The sequence below is a fragment of the Molossus molossus genome, unplaced genomic scaffold (genome assembly GCF_014108415.1).
Source record: "Molossus molossus isolate mMolMol1 unplaced genomic scaffold, mMolMol1.p scaffold_m16_p_8, whole genome shotgun sequence".
Lineage (NCBI taxonomy): Eukaryota > Metazoa > Chordata > Mammalia > Chiroptera > Molossidae > Molossus > Molossus molossus.
The window spans coordinates 64,357,530-64,380,246 of NW_023425402.1; the positions used below are offsets into that span (position 1 = coordinate 64,357,530).

The 22,717-nt window shown below is 38.9% G+C and overlaps 1 protein-coding gene across 2 annotated transcripts; it reads left to right on the plus strand.

Moving 5' to 3' along the window:
- The first annotated feature begins 1,271 nt into the window (after window positions 1–1,271).
- CNR1 (cannabinoid receptor 1) lies at window positions 1,272–22,192 on the plus strand. Of its 2 annotated transcripts, none has more exons than XM_036248784.1 (2): window positions 1,272–1,308; window positions 20,086–22,192. In XM_036248784.1, exon 2 carries the CDS (start codon window positions 20,148–20,150, stop codon window positions 21,561–21,563), a length of 1,416 nt encoding a protein of 471 aa, XP_036104677.1. In that variant the 5' UTR covers window positions 1,272–1,308; window positions 20,086–20,147; the 3' UTR covers window positions 21,564–22,192. The 2 variants fall into 2 exon arrangements, with proteins under 2 accessions (XP_036104677.1, XP_036104678.1); XM_036248785.1 differs by lacking the exon at window positions 1,272–1,308 and adding an exon at window positions 3,875–3,940.
- Window positions 22,193–22,717: the final 525 nt, after the last annotated feature.

Below are 22,717 nucleotides of genomic sequence, written 5' to 3' on the forward strand. Positions count from 1 at the left end.
CCCAACTGTTTGCAGCCGGCGCCCGGCGGATGGGGCGCTCCGAGTTGTCCGCGCGGGGCAGGGACGGCCGCTGTAAGGCGCCCGGCGCGAAGCCAGGCGGTGCCTCGAGGGCGGAGGACAGGTGGCCAGGCGTCAGCCGCCAGGTAGCAAACAGCTCGGGAGCTGCGGTCCCACGGTTTTGCCTGCCCCAGGGCCCGGCTCACTTCTGCCCGCAGCGGGGGGCGGGGTGGCCTGGCGTAGGTGGTGTGGGGCTGGAGTGAGCCCCGGGCCCCGGGAGCCTCGGCCTGTCCCCTCGCGCTCTCCTTTCCCTTCCGGCTCAGCCCGCTGCCCCAGACGTAACCCCTGCGCAAGGTGTTGTGCTGCGCGCAGCCCGGGCGCGAGTGATTAATGGCCCCGAGGTTGGGGGCAGCGCAGACACTGTTCTCTCCTGGCTCGGCCAGGGTGTGAGGGTATCCGGGAGGAAAGCCCGGTCGTGGAAGTGGGCACCCTGGGGACCGCGGCAGCGGAGGAGGAAGAGGAGGAAGAGAAGCTGGTGATGCGGCTCGGAGAGGCTCATCCCCTCTGGCCTCGGGGCGGGCTCGCGGCTAGTGCCCCGCGTCAGCAAAGTTTGGAGCCATTGGCACCGCGCTGCGCGGTGCGCGGGTCCCTCCCCGAGCAGTTCCCTCGGCGGGGTCTGTGCCACTGCCGCTGCCGGGGCAGGACAAAGGCTCATTAACACGTGATGGGACCGCGCCTCATAAATGGGACTGGATCGAGAGGGAGCCAGAGACAGGGCGCGAGCGGAGGGAGAAGGAGGCGCCGCGCGAGCTGGGCGAGGCGACGGACACCCGGTTGGCAGAGTCGGGCGGCCCCACGCTGGGCCAGGCGGGGCGAGCGGGAGGACCCAGTGAAGAGCCCGGGGAAGGGGCGAGGCTCGCGGCGGAGGGGGCGCCAGTCCCGATGCTTGTCGCTTGCCGGCGCTGCAGGCAGGGGACGCCGGCGCGCTCGTAGCGCGTACTGACTGACTTACTGACCGACGGACTGAGGCACATCCCGCTCCACCCCACCCCGTCGCATCCCGGCGCCGGCGCTGCCTCCCTCCCACTACTCCCGCGGCCACCCCTTCCTTCTCCACTTCTTTTCCGCCTCCGCCTCTTCCAGGCTCCCGCGGCGCCAGTGCCGTCCCCTGGCCCGGGCGGGGCTTCTCCGCTCCCTGCAGAGCTCTCCGTGGAGTGGAGGGGGACGTTCTGTTCTAGCAGAGCAGCAGTCCCCGTGCCGGGCGAGAGGTGCCCAGGGAGCTTCCCATCTGAGGACCAGGTGATGCGAAGGGTAAGACCTGGCCGACTTGCGTTTGCAAATACTTTTCCCTCCTCCCTCTCCCTTGGGTGGTCCCCAAGTGTCCATCGTAGAGTTCTTATTCCGTGTGAGGGAATCGTGCGTTGGTGTTTACTTAGCTATGTAGCCCCAGCCTGTTAACTGTGCTACTTCTGGAGGTTTCTACTATTTACTAGTTACTGAATGTGTGTGCACCTGGCTCTCTGTATGCATTGATGTCTGTTTGTGGAAAATGTGTAATTGTGCATGTTTGAAAAACAGGCGCTTGAGTTGGTGCTTAATGTCTATAAACCATATCAGTACCTAAGTCTCCCCGAGAAATGCACTGATCTCTGCACCAAATCGGGAAACTATCTAAAGTAAATTACTAAATGTCATATAAAGAAATGTATGTCAAATAATAAACTTTTGATGTTGAAAAATATAGCTACAGGAACCACTCTTCTTTGAGATAAATAAATGGACATGCAACTAATATCTAAATTTGAATGTTGATGGAACCATTTAACTCAGAAGTGGCCATTAGCTGAAAAAAAATGATGTGTTTTTAAAAGACATTTCTTGCTAAGGCTCACAACCATAAATGGATCACCTACTGAATGCAAATGTGTTTGCTGTGATAGACATGAGACGCTGTCATTTGGTCATTTGAAAGTTTAGAAGCAACATGCATGTATCTAATTTTAGTTTTAATTTGAACAGATGAGGGGGAAAATTAGTCACCTATTAATCATTTTGTTTCTCTCTTTTTTTTCCCTCAAAAAAGTATCATTTTTGCCTTTGTTGTTGCTTTCTTGATATATTAAGCATCCTCTGGTGATTAAAACAAGAGATTAGAATGGATTTACTGGTTTTTAAAGGTGTTAAAAGATATTTCTGTGGTCCCATAACTTCTTATTTTTATTACCAAGTGAATATCTTTTGAACAATGGGGGGAATGTAATTTCTTAGCAGGAACTGAGTAGACATTGAGTATCAGTGGGTGACCACTGCCATCAATCTATTTTGCAGAATATTGAGAAGCTCAAAGCAACCAACCTTTAAGGTTCCCATAGGACTTTATCTGATTTAAAGTGTTGCTTTTCTAATCCCACCCTGCTGACAGTTTGCAAGGAAAGATAGACTGATTGATTTTTCTTGGTCCTCCTTTTTCCTGGTACTCCTTTCCCCTCCCCCATTCTTCTAACTCAGTTTAGAGCAATTTTATCCAAATAAAAGGCCATGTATAGTTTCCTAAGTGAAACAAATTATTTTCTGATTATATCCATACATGAACGGTGTCCACATACCTCCAGAATTTGAAACGTTGTGTGCTGCAGGCAGTTATTTGCAGGCACAACAGCAGTTACCATAGTTGGGCAGGAGGCTTGAGGATGCACATGGTCTTTAAAAACTAATCCATTTTAGGTTTTCAAAAGAACTTACTGTAAAAGGATTCTTTTTGTTCCAAAGATGTCTTCACTCCAGGCGAGGAGCAGTCTTGGCTGAGGTATGTATCAAGTGTCTGATAGGGAGAGGTCTCATTGTGTTTCTAGGTCTTCATGGGGGTAAAATGATGCCACAGGGGGGAAATGCTGTTCTGACCTTTCAAAAATGAAATGACTATGCTTACATACTCGTTGTTAGTTTTAACAGATAGTATCAGTATATGTGCATATAGAAAGAATGTTATGCTTAGTCCCTTCAATAAAGCATAGGTGATAGTATTTAATTTAGTGTGAAGTTTTCCATTCTTGTGAAAATGTGATCTCACATTGGAGTAGTGCTCGGCTTTGTTTGTTATCACTGTTTTCTGTCTTTTTCTGTTACCCTTTTCCCAGTGGACTGCGTGCCTCCCTGTCTAGCCTGTGAGATTGTTCTTCTCTAATAAGCCTAGCTGCAGGATCAATGTGTTCTTTTTGGCATTTCAAAATGTTAAAATAGTGAAATTGTTAAATGTTACCAAGATGAAACTGCTGGGAATGAAATTCTCCAGAAGAACCACTATATTTGTGGCATATTTCAGTCTATTCCAAAAGAAAACTCTTGAATCCGTGTACCTGTTTTCTCAAGAAAGAAGCAGCCCCATTGATTAGTGTTGATAAGTGTTTAGTATGCAGTGTCAGCTTATTAATTACTAAGGCAAAGCCTGAAAAACTCTTTCAAAACAATTGTGTGACATTCTTCTGTGCTTTGACTCAGAATTAACATTAGCTACCAGGAAATTTAGATAGGCTCCTTGGTTGTCTTGCAGATTAGTGTTTGGATTTAGAATAGAAATACTTAGCTGTATAAGAATAAACTATTATGAAATGGAACTTATAACAGTAGTTTACAGTTTACCACGCTTACCAAATGTTTCTCCCCAGAAAACAGTTGGCCTAATAAGAAAGGGGATTATTTCTCATAATTAGCTCTCCAGGAATGCTGCAAAAAAGAGTAATAAATTGAATTTGGAAATCTTTACCAACACATGATGAATAAAATGAGATTTGGTTACAGCATCTTGAATTTGGTCAATAAGATGGATCCTGTCCTTTAGGTTGCTGCCTGTTGTTCTAGGGGGTAATTATGTTAGCTCAGTTGCATGATGAACACAGATGAGAGCTTTCATTCCTGCAAAAAAGGATGCCGTGTCTCCACCAGTGTAAGTCTGGCTCTTCTATTTTTGTATTCATCATTTTCTAATTGAACCAACAAATTAGAATGAAACCAGCATTTGAGTTTAAATTATTTATAATTCTGTTTTTGACTCTCAAACAACCTGGGCCCAGTAGTGTTTGAAAAACTGTTCTGGGACCAGGTTTATATATTGCATATGTACATTTTGAGGGACCACAAGCTCTGCTGATTTTTCTTTTCTTGACTGAAGATTGGTGGAGAAGTTAAAGAATAAGAGGAAATCAAGACTAATTGATGTACTCTATACTGGCAAATTTTTAACTTCATCTTCCCCCCACCCCCACTCCCACCCCCAAATCTCCAGCTTTTTCCTAATCCAGTTCTTTGGTAATGTTAACTTTCTATTATAACTGCATGAATGCTGTTTTTGAGGGGCAGGTCAACACTTTGCCACTGAATTACTAGTAAATGTTTTGATAGCCATTTAATTAGATCAGATGAACTTTATAACATCTTTTAGATAAACTCTGATTTCTCTGATATATTCTGAATTAAAAGAAACAATAAATGTCTTCCAGAATATATATATAATCAAATTCTATACCGCACTTTTATGCGTAGGTATGAACTAACTTTTTCATAGAGGTATATCATGACCAAAAGAAAATTAGACCTTTAAAAAATATATTTAAACATATTTGAACATATAATTTAGGTTTTAAATAAATATTATAGATTTGGGGAAGTGTCCAAATTTAGGGCAGCTGTACAGATGGACACTGAACACTCAAGGCAAAAGAAAGTATCCAGCTTGATTCAAAACAAGGCTGTTCTTATTTTACACCATAGTGGAATACTGTTTTAGTCTCATGTGTTCTGAGAACCTTGCAAAGATGCCAGGATGGGCATAACCACATTTGATCATAGTCTTATCATAAAAGCTAATTGATGGGTTTAACAGTTTTCACCAATCTTGCTAATTGCTTATTATTTGGGGGGAGAAAGCTGAAGGAAAGTTGGAAGAAAATATACAAAGTTATTACTATATCACATGATACACATGAACAAAGTAACATTTGTTACTTATAACAAATTACAATGCTATCACAAGTAAGTTACAGCTATAGAAAATTTGTGAGGCCAGAGGAAGGGAGGGTTATGTTTAGTGATTTTCCAGTGCCTCTCTCTTGATACTATTCAAATGGTTTGATGTTAGATGAACTTCTATATCAAACAGGCCTGCATGGATAATAGGTAAGTTAGGACATTATCAGTAGTAATAGGTCAAAACTATCATATAAAGTAACCAATGTGAACCTCTAGTTTGTAACATAAAATATTTGCCCAAAGTTTTCCTGGGTCATAGTTCTTCAATGAACAGGGTACCTCATAAAAAATAAAGTATTACATTTCATTGTAATAGTTTTTCTAGGACAAAAATTTTGTATCTAGTTTTCCATTGATATTTTCCATATAGATTATTAATGTATAATTTTGGAATATCCTCTAATTTAAAAGTTTCATTTGGAACATGGTTAATTGCATAACTTAGTGACCACGGAATTCTTGAGGTTCACAGTTGTGTTTGTATAGGTTTTTGAGGAAAGGATTGTTTACTCACCAAACCCGAGCAAATGGGCCTGACAGAGTCATAGTAGTTATTCCAGAACACTATGAATTCTGTATTAGCCCCAGCTGGTGAGATTCTCACGCCTGCACTTCAGGAAAGCTTTCAGAGTTTTTCTTTGTTTGTTTTCTTTTCTTTTGTTTTTGAATTTGTGAGTTGAGACTGGTTAGGTAGGAATCAATATTTTTTAGCTAAATCTTTTTAACCCACTGTGCTATTGCATTATATTCTGTATTTTTGAATAAGATTCCTAAAGTAGATTTTGTATTTTTTTTAATGTAACAAGGGAAGTAAGTTCTCCCTTTTCCTACCACAGATGACAAATCATTTTTCCCTAAAAGTACAATATTGTATTATCTAATGTGTTATTTTTCTACTCTTATATTCATAATTGTTTAGAGTTTGGATTCGTTGAATAGAAATTTGATATCTTTGGCTTGATTCCTTACCACCAATATCAACTCTGAATAGCATTTTAAATTGTTTTTTAACTTCAGGCGATAAAGTGCAGTATAATTATCTAAATTTGACAGTGTAATATCTATTTTTTTAATTCCAACTAACAAATTCCATGCTATTGCTTTTTAAAGAAAAGCAGAGGCATTTTTCAAAGATGTGCCAGGCAATCTGTTGTGGTAGTTGAATATACTGGCAAATGCTTTCACAAATTTTGTATGTCAGTAGTATATTTAAATATAATTAAAATAATGTACAATTAGAAAGTAATGTTTGTCAAAGTTTAAGATAAAATGAGAGGGTTCTCCTCTTTCTTGTATCATTTCTTCATTTGTTATTTTAGACCATATATTTAGAAGATGGCTGGAATCAATATGGGTTCTATGAATTAAGCTATAAGTTGCCCATTGAACTTGGTGATGAATTCCATTACATTTATCCTCACCTGAGGACATTTTTCCTTTTTTTGTTCAATTAGAGTGGGAGGGGAGGAGAGAGAGAGAGAGAGAGAGAGAGAGTGAAACATCAATGTATAAGGAACACATCGAGTGGTTGCCACCCGCACAACCCAACCAGGGCCGGGGACAAACTGCAACCGAGGTACGTGCCCTTAGCAGGAACCGAACCTGGGTCTCTCTGGACCGCAAGCCGATGCTCTAACCACTGAGCCAAACCAGCCGGGGCGAATTCCATTATGTTTAAAAAGAATTTCTACTTTCACATATGGACATTTGTACTAGGAAATTTCATAACATTGATTTCTATTGGTCAAGAGACTGAAAACAGTGTTTTTAATATAGCAAGTGAACCCACATCATAGGTAGTATGCCATTGTCACTCATGCTTGCTTTTAACCCAGCTATATTTATAAATAAATCAATTTGATTTATTTTTTTATAAGAGAGACTTAATTAATGCCACTATGATATGTGTATTTTGGTTTATTCTGGTGTGAGTTGTTAAATGGACCAGATTTCATCTCATTTTAATGCATTGCGACCAGAATTTGTAAACGTTTTCTCCAGCTTTTATATGCGTTGTGGTGAACAAGCAATATGCATGTGGAGAAGAAGCAAAACTAAATAACTTAACACATAGCCAAAGTAAGCAAAAGATCGTCCAAAAACTCTGTATCTTTGCACATGTGGGAATTTGGCTTTGGAAAATGTACAGCTACTTTTGGAAATTATGTCTACGTTCTTACAAATAAAAAAGGGAAATCTTTGAATGATTTCATTCCTCAGCTAAGGAAACTAATTGTGAGGAATCTATGGTCCATTTTTTATTGACAAAATAATCAGAGAGAGAACAGTCTGGCCAGAGTCATATATTTTAGTGCTTTGGGATACATTTCCATACATTTATAACTTTTAGGTACTTTCGTAAGGTACTTGCCATGCATAAGCAATGCAAGTTGCATAATTACCCGGGTAATTCTGTAAGATCATTTGCAGTGGATCTGCAACACTTGAGCCTATTGCAAATTTTCCATTTTAGTTTGTGGTTTGTTGGGTTCATCTCCTGTGATACATTATTTTATAGTTCTGGGAACAGAAGAACAGAAACAGACATTTCCATCTTTAAAAAAAAACCCAGCTGGAATACTAACTACTTTTACTTTTTTTCCTGTTCTTTTATGCCCAGGAACCATGGGTTCCCTCATGATGGTGTTGAAAGAAATGGTTAGCAGTCCTATAAAACTTTGCATAGACTTTGCCAATAGAATTAGGAGAAAATAGGGTAGAGTTCTTAATTTATGCCTGCAAACTGAGTACATAAATATTATACCTTGAGGTCATTTGTCCTTACTGGACAAGATATGTAACAGTACATTTCCTGAAACAGTGCAGAGAAGCCCTGAATTGTAGGCTGAGAGGTTCCCTACTTGTGCTTATTTTCAGGCTAGACTACCGGCTTCTATTCCAACCAAATAGAAAGGCCGTGGTTTTAAAGATCAGTGAGATTACTGTGGCCTTGTAGTGTAGTTTGATAACAGGTAGCATGATTCCTCCACCTTTGTTCTTCTTTCTTAAGATTGCTGTGGCTATTCCAGGTCTCTTGTGGTTCCTTTACCATAAGTCCACAGTAATCAAAACAGCATGGTACTGGCATAAAAACATACATACAGATCCATAGAATGGAATAGAGAGCCCAGAAATAAACCCACACCTTAATGGTCAATTAATATTTGACAAAGCAGGCAAGAACATATAATTGGGTAAAGATAGTCTATTCAATAAATGGCATTGGGAAAATTGGGCAGATACATGGAAATAAATGAAATTAGACCACCTTCTTATACCATACACAAGAATAAACTCAAAATAGATGAAAGACTTAAATCTTAGACTCGAAACCATAACAATCCTAGAAGAAAACGTAGCCAGTAAAGTCTCGGATATTTCTCATAGCAACATTTTTTTTCTGATGTATCTCTTTGGGCAAGGGAAACAAAAGAAAAAATAAACAAATATGACTACATCAAACTAAAAAGTTTTTACATAGCAAAAGAAACCATCAACAACATGAAAACACAACCCATTGAATGGGAGAATGTATTTGCCAATGATATATCTAATAAGTGATTAATTTCCAAAATTTATAAAGAAGTTGTAAAACAACACCAAAAAAGCAAGCAATCCAATAATAAAAAAAAAAAAATGGGCAAGGGACCTGAATAGACACTTCTCCAAAGAGGAAATACAGATGGCCAATAGACATGAAAAGATGTTCAGTGTCACTAATTATCAGAAAAATGCAAACTAAAATCACAATGAGATATCACCTCACACCTATCAGAATGGCTATCATCAATAAATCAACAGACAACAAGTGCTGGTGAGAATGTGGAGAAAAGGGAACCCTCGTGCACTATTGGTGGGAATGCAGATTGGTGCAGCCACTATGGGAAACCATGTGGAGCTTCCTCACAACAATTAAAGATGGAATGCCTATGGCCCAGCAGTTCCACTTCTGGGAATATATGCAAAGAAATCTGAAACATGGATTCAAAAGAATATATGCACTCCTATTCATTTCAGCACTATTTACAATAGCCAAGGTTTGGAAGCAGCCCGTGTCCATCAGTAGATGAGTAAATAAAAAAGCTGTGGTACATGTACACAATGGAATACTACTCAGCTGTAAAAAAAAAAAAAAAAGGAAATCTTACCTTTTGTAATAGCATACATGGACCTGGAGAGTATTATGCTAAGTGAAATAAGCCAGTCAGTGAAAGACAAGTACCCTATAACTTCACTCATATGTGGAATCTAGTGAATAAAATGAACTAACAAAAATAGCAGAATCATAGATACTGAGAACAAACTGATGTCTGTCAGAGGGAAGGGGGTTTTGAAGGGATTTAGCAAAGAAAATAAACCTCATAGACAGACAACAGTATGGTTATTTCCAAAGGAAAATGGGGTGAGGGGAGGTAGAAGAGAGTAAAGGGGGGACAAATGGACATGGAAAAAGACTTGACTTGGGGTGGTGAACAGACAATACAATATACAGATGATGTATTATAGAATTGTACACCTGAAACCCATATAATTTTATTAACCAATGTCACCTCAATAAATTCAATTTAAAAAATCTGTGAGAGACTACTTCATCATGAGCAGACTCCCTTAGCAATCCATTTCAATGATTGAAAAACCTATACTCAAAGAATAGTCTTGCTAGCTAACCTCAGTTCTTCTTAAAGGTTAATTCTATTTTTCCCCTGCCCCCTCAGTCTTTTTTATGGCCATAGTCTTTAACAATGATTCCTAAACTTGAGATTGTGTTAGAATCTCCTGGAGGCCTTGCTAGAACAGATGCACCCCAGCCCTGGAGTTTCTGTTTCTGTAGCTCTGAAGTGCATCCTGAGAATTTGCATCTCTCTTAAGTTTCTAAGTGATGCTGAAGTTGCTGGAGACAGAGGAGCTTTTGAGAGTCATTGACTATAAAGTAACTGTATGGCTTTTCAAACTGTTTTCATACACTGGAATTTCCCAGCCTTTTCTACCCTGTCTTATTTCCCAATTCTTTACCTTCATGATATTATTACTATATATATATTTTTTCTGAATCCTTTCAGTTACTCAGCTCCATACAAAAATGCGTAATTGAGTCATGCAAACCCTAGAAAGGATTTGACCTTGAATAAGTACAATAGAACTACCTCATGGTTTCAATAGCATAAAAATTCTATACTTCTATCCAGTCAGCATACGTTCTTCTTAATCATAACTACATTTCCAAAGCATATTGTGCATCATTACTGAAACCTAGTTCTTCAAGTTCTGTTTGAACATCATTATTTGCATCTTGAAAGCACATTTCTCTGTTGATATCTTTCATTGTTAGCGTACACTGAAATTTTTTATTTAACATTTGAACTTAAGTTGGTGACACATAAACACGTAGTTTTTAAAATCATGTCTGAACAGAACCCTGAATTTACACCATAATAGAAACTTATTTCAAATTATTTGAGTGAGAAAAATGATAGGAAGGAAATTGAATGTTTAGAAAGCTGCTGTATCCTCAATTTGTATGAGTATTTGAACAAATATTCACTTCTCTTGTGAAATATTCTAATTTAGACCCTGTAATAATAGAAGATAATTTTTCATTCTTTTTCATCACAGAGTTATGATCTCTGTTAGTGATTTCATATTTGAAAATTGGAAAGCTAAATGTTTCATAAAATAGAAGTGAGTTGAATTTGTTATTAGAATTGATTTTGGGCTCCTGAGACATTCCCTTCTTACTTTTAACCATATCTTGGCATAAATATATAATTTGTTTTCAGTACAATTACTTTTCCTTACTCATTCTTAATTACTTTCTTAAGGCAGAATTCCAAATATTCACAATTAATTTTTATTAATGTATTAAATTTTCTCAATGTCCTTTTGCCTCAGACAAGCAATTTGAAATTTAGTTTTTCTAGGCTGTAGTAATAATGCATTTTAACTTTCCATAACACATTTTTTTTATTTAGGTTTTAATTAACTTAGTTGTATAAAATGCATAAAATGTTGTAACAGGAGGAGACGTTGCTCAACCAAAGCAAGAAATATGTCCTGAATAGAATGACAAATTGATTCCTCAGGACTTATTAAAGCCACTCCATCTAGTGGTTGAATTTTCACATCACTTCTTTTGACAAGTCATGAAAAGACACTTGTGCATGGAGAAACCCATTTGGGAAAGAGCAATGCATAACAGCATGCATTTGAGGGAAGGAAAGTCTATTATAATAATTTTATATATTGTCTTTAAAGGTCTTTATCAACAGTATATAACTAAGATTTGTTTAGAGTTGAATGTCACAAAGATTTCTTTATGGATCATTATGTGGCTAAACATTGCAAATCATAATATATACGTGGCTAAACAAGAATAAGAACAAAAAGTAAATATCAGATCTTTGACCGTAACTGCCATTTGCTGCCATTATAACTACTATTTAATACTGAGCTAAAAGATCCTGGGATAAGTCATTGTGCATGAGTTTTATGGAACTTTTACATTTGGGCAGTTTTTTTTCAGATGAAAGTTTGTATGAGACCAAGACTTAGGTTTAATTTTCTGTTGATCAACTGACTTTATGCCAAGGAAAACTATCTACAGTTTAAAGCCATTCTGCTAAGAAAGATCTGCCACATTTCCAGTGCACACCAGTATTCATTTAGTGAAGAGGTGTTGAGTACCTACTTTGTGCCAGGTAGAGGATAAACAAGGCCATATAAGACAGGGCTCTACCATCAAGATTCACCATCTGAAGGGTTGAGAAACAAGAAAGTCTGCTATAGGATGACTCAGCAGTGCCCATCATCTGTCACTGGGAAAAACTCTCAGAGCATATATAGGAAAGGGATTTATATAACCCAATACTATTTGATGATGAAATATCATCAAATGCCTATTATAGGTATTCATATCCAAACCTTTTCTGTCATCTTTGGAAGGGGAATGGCAGATGGGTGGACTTTATTTGATAGGATGAGGTAGAATGGACAATCATTTCCATTGCTTCCTGACCCATATTCATTACACAGATATGATACATGGATATACAATGTCTATAGTACTAAGCGTAGAGTAAACACACAATAAAAATGTGTTAAATGAAGCATCTAAGCATCTTTAACTTTATATCCATCAACCATATTGCTGTAGTAAAAGCTCTGTGCCCTTTGGGCTCCATGAGTTATCACAAATACTCTCTTGTTAAAGCCCTACTATGGTTTACAGAATTTCTTCTGCCTGATTTCAGCCAAGATCTTAGGAACTAGCCATGGAGAGTCTTCTTCCCTCTGGGCCTAAAAAAATTACACTGCTCAAAGTGGGAAGTACAGCCATTTCCATTGAGTTTAAATTTCTTCATATAAAGAATAAATGTTTAAAGCTTGTTTACTAACAACAGTCATTCAGACTGAAACAAGGTGCCCTCTTCATTCCTTATTGGTGTTATGAAAACTGTCATTACTCCCCACAATTCTTACAATTGACTAATGAAGAAAACATAAAATAATAGTGGTAATGCCAAGTTAGATTTTATTTACTTGCCAACGGTCACTGCAAATAAGGTGCTAATCCATAGTTGAGATTTATAGCTTATAGTTAATTGTTGTACTTTGTCCCTGAAGACTGTGGAGCAAGGATGATTTGCAAGTGCCATGGGCATCCTTTTTGCAGTCAGCAGATCATTCCTCCAGATTTTAGTCGATCACTGTGTAAAATCACTATGTACTATTTATTATCTCCTTTTCCCCAAATCAACTCTTTCCCCTTCCTTAGAAATGGAAAGAAGAGTGTCTTATGAAATGGTTCTTAGACCTCAAAGTTAAGAGCAAAGACTGTGAATTATGCAGGCCTACTTGAAGTTTTAGCTCTGCTCCTCTGGTTGGAGATCTTGGACCAAGCATTTTTCCTCTCAGTTTTCTCATATGTAGAATGAGGATTGTAATAGCACCCATTTCATGTAAATAATACACAAAACTAATATATATGCTTAGCAAAATACCTGGCACATAAACATTCAAAAGTTTCTCATTGAAATGTTTAGGAATTGAAATTTTCTGCATTGTGTGTTTAAAGCACCCACATTCTTTGAGATTGGAACCTGGAGAATTATGACTTTGTTTTTAGTTGGATTTAACTTGTATGTTCATGAGTTCAAAGAGAAAATACTCCTTATTGAAGAATGAACAAGGAAACAGAAAAGTACGCTGCATCATTGGACAACATGTAGCAGACTCAAAATGATCGCTGTCTTTGGTAATGAACTGTGAAGATAACCTATCTAATGGGTTCTACATATTACAGACCAGACTAATAGATTGCTTTTGACTTTTAATGACCAAACCTCATATGCACAATAAAGACAATCTTATGGAGTATTTTATATATGGAACAGGCTTCTACTGAATTGAAAACTTCGTATGTTCTATTTCAAGCTAAGGCTGCATCCATAAGGCTGCATTACTTTCTTTCAGATTATGTAGAAAAGTATCTGAAAAAAATAGCAAATATTAGTGGGAAACATCAAATTAGCAGAGCAAAATCAAATGGTAAATGAAATTAGTTATAAAAATCAGCAAATCATTTCATTTGTATCATTATTTGCCTGTATGATTGGCTTTTCTTGTGGGACCACTTGCTAGTGATCACTTATGTAGTGATTTAATTCCTTGAGCCCTAAAATTCTTTGTCCTAACAAGCTTTTAAATGTTAACAATTAAGCATACTTCAGGTTAAAATAAAAAAATGTAGCCTTATAAGTATCTTAATGTCTGTTTGGTTTATATTAGTTGGTACATATTTATGAAAAATCTAACACTCATTTTGTTAGTAAGAATAGACCAGAGAAAATAGTGCTTATTAATAACTTCTATTCTGTTAACAAAAGAAAAGAAAAGCTAAAGCATTGAGAACCAACCAAGCATTTCAAGCATAATGGGATTTTCTTTTATATATGGTAAAAGAAGCTGACATTAATACAAGGAAGAAGGATTATGTATTTTTGCCTGAATTATCAGGATAAGTAAGTCAATTCTTTATTTCTCACTGCTATAAAAAATGATGCACAAAGTTACCAAACTATTTTAATAATTCCAAAACTCTAATAGTTAGGGAAGAATTAGGAAAGACTCGGTTGCCCATTCAACTATAGCAGAAATATTATTCATTGAGTTATGAGACCTGCCATGTATATTGAGGACTTGACTTAGACATAATACAATTATGAGCCAACTAAAATTTTTCCTACTAACTTTAAAGAAATACATTAGCAAGTTATTTTTCTTGATCAAATTAGTAGAAACCAGACTTGTTCCCAGAAGTGAATAGAAAATAACAAACAAATATATCCACTGGCACCGTTGTTCTCTTGAACTCTTCACAAGGCTCTTCTGTGGATCCAGCCAAACAGAACAACACAGAAACAACAAAGAAAGTAGGGGGAAATAGGGTTAAGCCAAGGCCTGGGATTTCTGCATTTGATATCCTGGGCTCCTGTCAATTTAGAGAATACAAGCTTGGCATTGTCTCTTAAAGCATTTAGAAACTCAGAATTTTAGAGAAGGAGCTTGGTGGGCTGATACAATCTGTAACTACATTGGGAGCACCAGTCCTTCTGATGTTTCCAGTGGATTTTCTGCCTTCCTGGACAGGACAACCTGCAGGAAGCAAATACTGCCTAGTGCCCCCCCCCCCCCCCCCCGAGATGTTGTACAGGCCAGAACTGCAAAGGACTTTGACTTCAGATACATCACTGATAAATATCTAAATTATTGAAATGTCTCTCTGCAACAAAGAAGGTCTCCAGCTGGGCAATGAAGAATAAAATAACATGCTATTGCATTATACTGATACAGAAAAGATGCTACTTGAAGTCTTGTTTTGAGGACTTTCTCGATGCTCATTCTGATCAGAATATGGATGTCTTATACACTTAATGGTTATAGAAACAAAGATATAGACTCTGGGTAGAGTTAAAAACAAACAAACAAAAAACTCCATGCATTAAAAAAAAAAAAAAAGAAAGAAAGAAAACTCCATGCTTCTGCCATACCCATAAAATTTCTTGGATGATACCATAGCTTAGTAGTTGATGTATAAGTTTGCAGGGGAGAGAGGTTGGATGGAGAGGCAGGTGTGCATATAGTGAGGTGGATAATAAAAACAAATGGTGGTATTCTAAAAATTGAAGTTAAAAAATATAATAGGTGCAATACATTAAAATGTTTTTATTATTGCTATTATAAAGACATGATTTATAGCTTACATTATTAGAATATGTTGGTTTTGTTCAAGCAGAATTCAAGGAAAATCCCTTTAAATGTCATTCAGTCATTCTTTTACTATAACTGTAATAAAAACTAACTGCTTCTTTAATAGATACATCTATGCATCTTGCTAGAAATTTCCAATTATAATTTTCCCAGTAGCAAACAAAAACAAAATTAATGGCAGCTGCAACCCCCAAAGCCTATATTACTAATGAACTCTCAGTGCAAAAAATAAGCAGGTGGAAATTACTGTAATAATCCAAATGTAGAAATAAAGGCAAGAATTACTGAAATGCAGAGAACAGTTTTCCTGCCATGATCTCATTAACTTAAAATAGCCTGTGCACAGTGGTATTTGGACATTACTGAGATCCTTGAACTGCATAAAATTTATGTGTATTTTTAAACTGTATTCTTTAATTAAAGTTGGGTTACATTGGACAGAAATTATTTTGTATCTCATAAACACACCGTGCTCTAGCTTATACTTTAACAAGCTAGTTTGTTTTAATGAAAGTGCTTGGTCACATTAAAATAGGAAATTGTGATCACATATGTGGTGATCTTAATGTAGAGTCAATCATAGGCACAGGTGTTTTGCGTTATGGAAATAAGGTCTGTGATACTTTTTCTTCACTTTATAGCTCTTACAAATAATACTAATTTTAGTCTTTGAGGCCATGCCAGTAGGCAGATTTGACAAGATGGGCAGGGATAGGAAATAGTGATTTAGTAGGAGATAGTCTTAATTACTACAGATTGACAAAATGTGTCAATTTGTATTTGTAAGAAGCTAGAAGACTTGACTAGAAGATGCAAAATGGCTTTGTCTCAGTTACTGTTAATCCTTAAAACTACCAAAAGCAGAAACTCTGGAGTCTGAGAGACCTGGGTTCAGCTACAAATTTTTCATATTCTGGACAATTTACTTAACATCTAATGGCCTCTGTCTTCTTGCCTCTGAAATGAGAATTATAAATAAGTACCTGATAAAGTTGTCATGAAAATTTAATGATAGAATATATGTAGTCTCTCAAATGCCTGGATTATGCAAATAGACATTCTTCTTCCTTTACCCATGTATATATCTTCTATTTTCTCTGAACCTTAAGTGCTAAGACAAAAATAAAAATTGAATAAACAGCCTGTGATCTAATTAGGGCAATGAATTATCTCAATATATATTAATAATATATGGCCAAGAGCCATAATACTAAGTAATGATAATAATTGATATTTATTGAAGAGTTGAATTTTGTACCCGGCACTATGTGAAGTGCTTTTTTTAATATTTAATTTTCAACACAATTCTATGATTTAGGCCTCCTCCTCCTTCCTGTTTCACAAATGAAATACTGAAGTTTTGAAAGACTAACGGGTCTGAAACTAACCTTGGTCTGCTAACTCCTAACTCAGTGTTCTCTGCATCAGTGGGGAAATGAAGGGAGAGAGTAGCATCCCTGCCTTAGGGTAGAGAGATGGTGTCTCATAAATGTTAGAAGCAGCTCTAGACTGTGCTGTCCAATATGATGGCCACTAGCCACGTGTGCCTAGTAAGCACTTGAAATGTGGCTAGTTCCACATGTTGAAATGATATTATTTTCAATACATCGGGTTAAGTAAAATATATTACTGAAATTAATTTCCCCCCTTACATGTTTCTTTTAACCTAGATATTGGAAACTAGAAGTGTGCACATGACTCACATTACCTCTTTATGGAACAGCACTGCTCTAGAGCTGGGGCACCTGGGTTCATCCTGGCTCTGCCACCTACTAGTGCAAATGGCAAATTACTTACCCTCTCTGTGCTTTTCACCTATAAAGTGGGGATAATAACAGCACTTATCTCACAAGACCATTGTGAAAATAAATAATTTGACATGCCACCTGCACATAGTAATCTCTCCATTAGTGCTTCAGAAAGGAAAATCAACAAGACTTAGTGGTCTACCTGATTATAGAGGCCAAGAAGGAAGAGGAGTCCAGGATAAATCCGAGATAGGGGCTTGGACAACTACAAAGATTATTCACAATACTGCAAGAGATGTGAAAAACGACATGACAGAAAGTAATTTACTGCAGCATTATTTGTACTAGAAAGAGATGATAAACAACCTAAACCTCCATTCATAGGAGGCTGATCACATTTATCTAATAGATACTTAAGGCAGGTGCTAAAAAGAGAGAAGTTTTGTGGTCTAATGTGGAATTGTCTTCTCGAAAGTAGAAAAGCAAAGTGCAGAATCCTAGGAATAGTATATTAGAGCCTGTTAAAAAGAAAGTAAAGGGGGAATGAATATACCCATTTGTTTGAATATGCATGGACTATCTCTAGAAGGAGTAACAAGAAACTTCTTGCCTCTGAGGACGAGACTGACCCTGCTATGTCCTTCTATACCTTTTGAATTTTAAATGTAACTCCAAATAACCAACATTTCAAATACATTAGTCTTTCATTGGGAAATATGAAAGGAGAGTCATCTATTTGAAAGAAGATGGACTGGCTTCCATAGTTGCTTGGAAATGGGTTCAAGCTTTGGTTTTGGGGTCAAATATCTATCAAATTAATTACCATTTTCTCCTTTAATGTTAAGAAAAGGCAATTAAATATTATTAAATTACTGCTTTAATGAACCAGTTAGTAAAATGCAACTATCACCTGTTAGGTTCATGTGAACATTTCTAAGGGAGCCCAGCCCTCTCCTTCTCATCTTCTGTCATATTATTAGGCTGGTGAATCACATAAGAAAAAAAGAGCCCCGCTGGTGTGGCTCATGGACTGAGCATCATCCCATGGACTGAGAGGTCCCTGTTCCATTCCGGGTCAGGGCACATGCCCAGGTTGCAGGCTCAATCCCCAGTTGGGGGCGTGCAGGAGGCAGCCGATCAGTGTTTCTCACATGGATGTTTCTCTCTCTCCCTTCCTCTCTCTCTAAAATATCAATAAAAACATTTTTTTAAAAAGAAAAAAATAACATTCTACATTCTAGTTATGGGAATAAGTATATAAACTCAGGATTAAGTGATATGATATCCTGTCTCCACCCACACTGATCCTTTATACCCTGGGCATAAGCATCCTTTTCTTGGGGAAGCCTCCTTCAATCCCATAGACTGGCTGCTCCCACAGCATTTTGTATGTACCCCATTGTAGCTGTCCCCACACTTTCTCATACTTATGGAGTCAGCTGCCTGTCTCCTCTGCTACACTGTACTTCATGTGCTCAGTGACTCCTTCTTGATGCAGTTGTATCCCTAGTGGCTAGCACAGTACGTGGCACATATGGGTGCTCCTTAATTTGTTGAAAGGATGAATAAATGAATTATTAATTCAGACAGATAGGATCTCTGTATTTTAGCAGGACTCAGAACTTTTAAATTGTTCCGAGATAATATCTTTTTTCCCTCCAGTACTGTGTAATATTTTTAGGAGCAGCAAGAAGACAGTAAATAAATATTGCTGATTATGATTATTTTGATTACTATAGATATCACTCAGTACTTCTAATATTTTTATAAACTAACAAGCCTAATAGCCATATTTTAAACAAACATTTATACAGAGTAAAACCAATTCTCTGACGGTTTATTTTTAAACAAAACCATGTTGCTTAGCGTAGAACTGAAGAGCCCTTACGAGCTGTCCTGTCCCGTCAGTTGCCCTTGTTTCCAGTGCTGTCCCATGGAAATCCTTGAACAGTGAGACCCATCTCCTGTCTTCAGCGTGCTGGTGCCACCACACCACTCATGGGGACCTGCCCGGAAGCACCGTCCATTCTCACTGCTCTCCAGTACAAAGGTCTTGGTTTGCTCTGGCTGGGGGCTCGGTTGGTTGGAGCGTCACCCCATACACCAAAGTGTTTCAGATTTGCTTCCCTGTCAGGGCACCTACCTAGGTTGTGGGTTCAATCCCTGATTGGGGTTTGTATGGGAGGCAGCTGATTGATGTTTCTCTCTCTCATTGATATTTCTCTTTCTCTCTCTCTCTTCCTCTCTTTCTAAAACCAATAAGAACATGTCCTCAAGTGAGGATTTAAAAAAAAATTGGGGGATCTTCTCCTGAGCCCCAGCAAAAGCCCTTCGTGACAGTTTTCTTGGTTGGTGTAGACATTTTATAAGTTTTTCTCAGCCATGGCTCAGTCCAAATGTCACCTCTAGGTGAAAAAACTTGCCTGATGGAGCCAGGGCTAGAACCCAAATTTCCCTGCTAGGGCCACATGCTTCCTTTGAGTCTTAGCAGTTTCTTCCTCTCCCTTTACACCCAACACACAGACCACACAATTCAGTCTCTGATTCCACCCGTCTTGTCCTTTCATTGTCTTGCGCATTCAGTCTTACCTGTGTGACAAGTGATTCAAGTCTTCAAGAGCAGAGATGTGTGACATATTGTTGCCCCCCCCACCACCACCAGCAGCATTAGGACACTGGGTGTGTGTGACTGGAGGAGCCAGGTGGTAACACTTCCTAGCAGGGCTGTGAAATGCACACCACGTCCACAACACATTCTCTTCACCTGACCGTCAGACCCTGGTGATCCATAAAGGACTCACACAGTGACTCATATCCAGAGAGCTTAAATAATGAAAGAAATGTGTTTTTGGTGCACGCCACATCAGCAACTTCTGGGTGTCTTTTCTTTAACTGAATGACTGACTCATTTTTGTTGACTGTATTTGGCAAGGATTTGACCTGTATTCAGAGATCGGAGTGAAATAACAGGATGGTACTCTTTGAAAGTTTGTTGTTTGAATTCTCCTGGTTTTCTCACCACCCGGCTTATCTGTTTTTCCTCTGTTAGGGTTCTCTGCTGCCAGTCTCTTTCTCAGTCATTTGAGTTGGGCCTAACTGAAGACAGAGGTTATGAAGTCGATCCTAGATGGCCTTGCAGACACCACCTTCCGCACCATCACCACAGACCTCCTCTACGTGGGCTCGAATGACATTCAGTACGAAGATATCAAAGGCGACATGGCATCCAAATTAGGGTACTTCCCGCAGAAATTTCCTTTAACTTCTTTCAGGGGAAGTCCCTTCCAGGAAAAGATGACTGCAGGAGACAGCCCCCAGTTAGTCCCAGCAGACCAGGTGAACATTACTGAATTCTACAACAAGTCTCTCTCATCCTACAAGGAAAATGAGAACATTCAGTGTGGGGAGAACTTCATGGACATGGAGTGCTTCATGATTCTGAACCCCAGCCAGCAGCTGGCCATCGCTGTGCTGTCCCTCACACTGGGCACCTTCACGGTCCTGGAGAACCTGCTGGTGCTGTGCGTCATCCTGCACTCCCGCAGCCTCCGCTGCAGGCCTTCCTACCACTTCATCGGCAGCCTGGCGGTGGCAGACCTTCTGGGGAGTGTCATTTTTGTCTACAGCTTCGTTGATTTCCACGTGTTCCACCGCAAAGACAGCCCCAATGTGTTTCTGTTCAAACTGGGCGGCGTCACAGCCTCCTTCACTGCCTCGGTGGGGAGCCTGTTCCTCACAGCCATCGATAGATACATATCTATTCATAGGCCCCTGGCCTATAAGAGAATCGTCACCAGGCCCAAAGCCGTGGTGGCGTTTTGCGTGATGTGGACCATAGCAATTGTGATCGCTGTGCTGCCTCTCCTGGGCTGGAACTGCAAGAAACTGCAATCTGTTTGCTCAGACATTTTCCCACTCATTGACGAAACCTACCTGATGTTCTGGATCGGGGTCACCAGTGTGCTGCTGCTGTTTATCGTGTATGCATACATGTACATTCTCTGGAAGGCGCACAGCCACGCGGTCCGCATGATTCAGCGTGGCACCCAGAAGAGCATCATCATCCACACGTCCGAGGACGGCAAGGTGCAGGTGACTCGGCCGGACCAAACCCGCATGGACATTAGGCTGGCCAAGACCCTGGTCCTGATCCTCGTGGTTTTAATCATCTGCTGGGGCCCTCTGCTTGCAATCATGGTGTATGATGTCTTTGGGAAGATGAACAAGCTCATTAAGACGGTGTTTGCCTTCTGCAGTATGCTCTGCCTGCTGAATTCCACCGTGAACCCCATCATCTATGCTCTGAGGAGCAAGGACCTGAGACATGCCTTCCGGAGTATGTTCCCCTCGTGTGAAGGCACCGCACAGCCTCTTGATAACAGCATGGGAGAGTCGGACTGCCTGCACAAACATGCAAACAATACCGCCAGCGTTCACAGGGCCACGGAGAGCTGCATCAAGAGCACGGTCAAGATTGCCAAGGTGACCATGTCTGTGTCTACAGACACGTCTGCTGAGGCGGTGTGAGCCTGGCGCCTCCTGGGCTGCACAGGAAAAGAAATTCTTTTTTTTTTTTTTAAAGCTCAAAATCTAGAAGTGTCTGTCGTCTCATCGGTTATATTTTTTAAGTTTATCATGCTCACTGAAAAGGTGATTTTCACCATGATCGGCTGTCTGTTCACTAATGTCTTGATAGTGTAGATTCTCATGCTCAGTTCTCCAGAGATTTACAGTGAAGAGAGCCTGTTGCTTAAGTGACTGGAAGGTCCTTCAGAGTCTCAGTGAAATAGGGGGGAAACCTCTCCTACACCATTTGAAGTCTAAGTACCAATAGAAAAATGCCATCAAATGAGCAATGCCTTTGTAACCACAATGTTCATTATAATGTGAAATGTATCTGTACTTCAGTATCAGTCAGAGCTGTCCATTTTTAAAAGTTCTAGTGCTAATGTAGAGCTATTTTGTAAAATGTATTGTGTCCTGTGAGATGTGTATCAGTGTTCACTATGTGTTGTTTATATTTGTCTAGTTCAGCAAAACTGGAAAGTAGAATTTTATGAAAACAGTGGAATATAAGCAGTTGATATATGCCAATGAGACCACCTTTTTAAAGAATAATGCCCATGATATAACTTTAGAAACCTTAATATTTTTTCAAACATCTCTATTTAAATTTGACATTGGAAATAACCATAAAGGTTTATTTTTTCTGTTACTACAACAAGAAGAATTTGAAGACTCTTCAAAGTATTGAGCAGAATTTATTGACACTTAAAAATTTATTAGCTCTGCATTTTCATACGAGGACATGTATTATCTTCTGAACTAAAGCTGTTCTCTTGGGTGAAGGATTACAATTAAGATGAAAGAAAGGAGGCATATTGACTTTTTAGGCTGACATCTCTGACTTTCTGTAGTCTTTAGCTATTACTGGACTTCTTAAGACAGCATGTGTCAATCTTAATGTATATTGTTATCACTGTGCAATTGCTGTTTACTTGAAGAGTATTGTATTCTTATATTCCAGGTCTGAGTAGATTTTATGCCTGGGTGGCCAAATAACAGCTTCATTTTTTCTTAATTGAAAAGAAGTATTGTCTGGATCAGTAAAAGTATACTGTGTGTGAATGTGAATATAAATGTGTGTATGTGTGTATTTCTCTCCTGTAACTGTTACAGTA

Coding starts and splice junctions, on each gene's coding strand:
- CNR1 (XM_036248784.1), top strand. CDS start 20,148: ATGAAGTCGATCCTAGATGGCCTTGCAGACACCACCTTCCGCACCATC.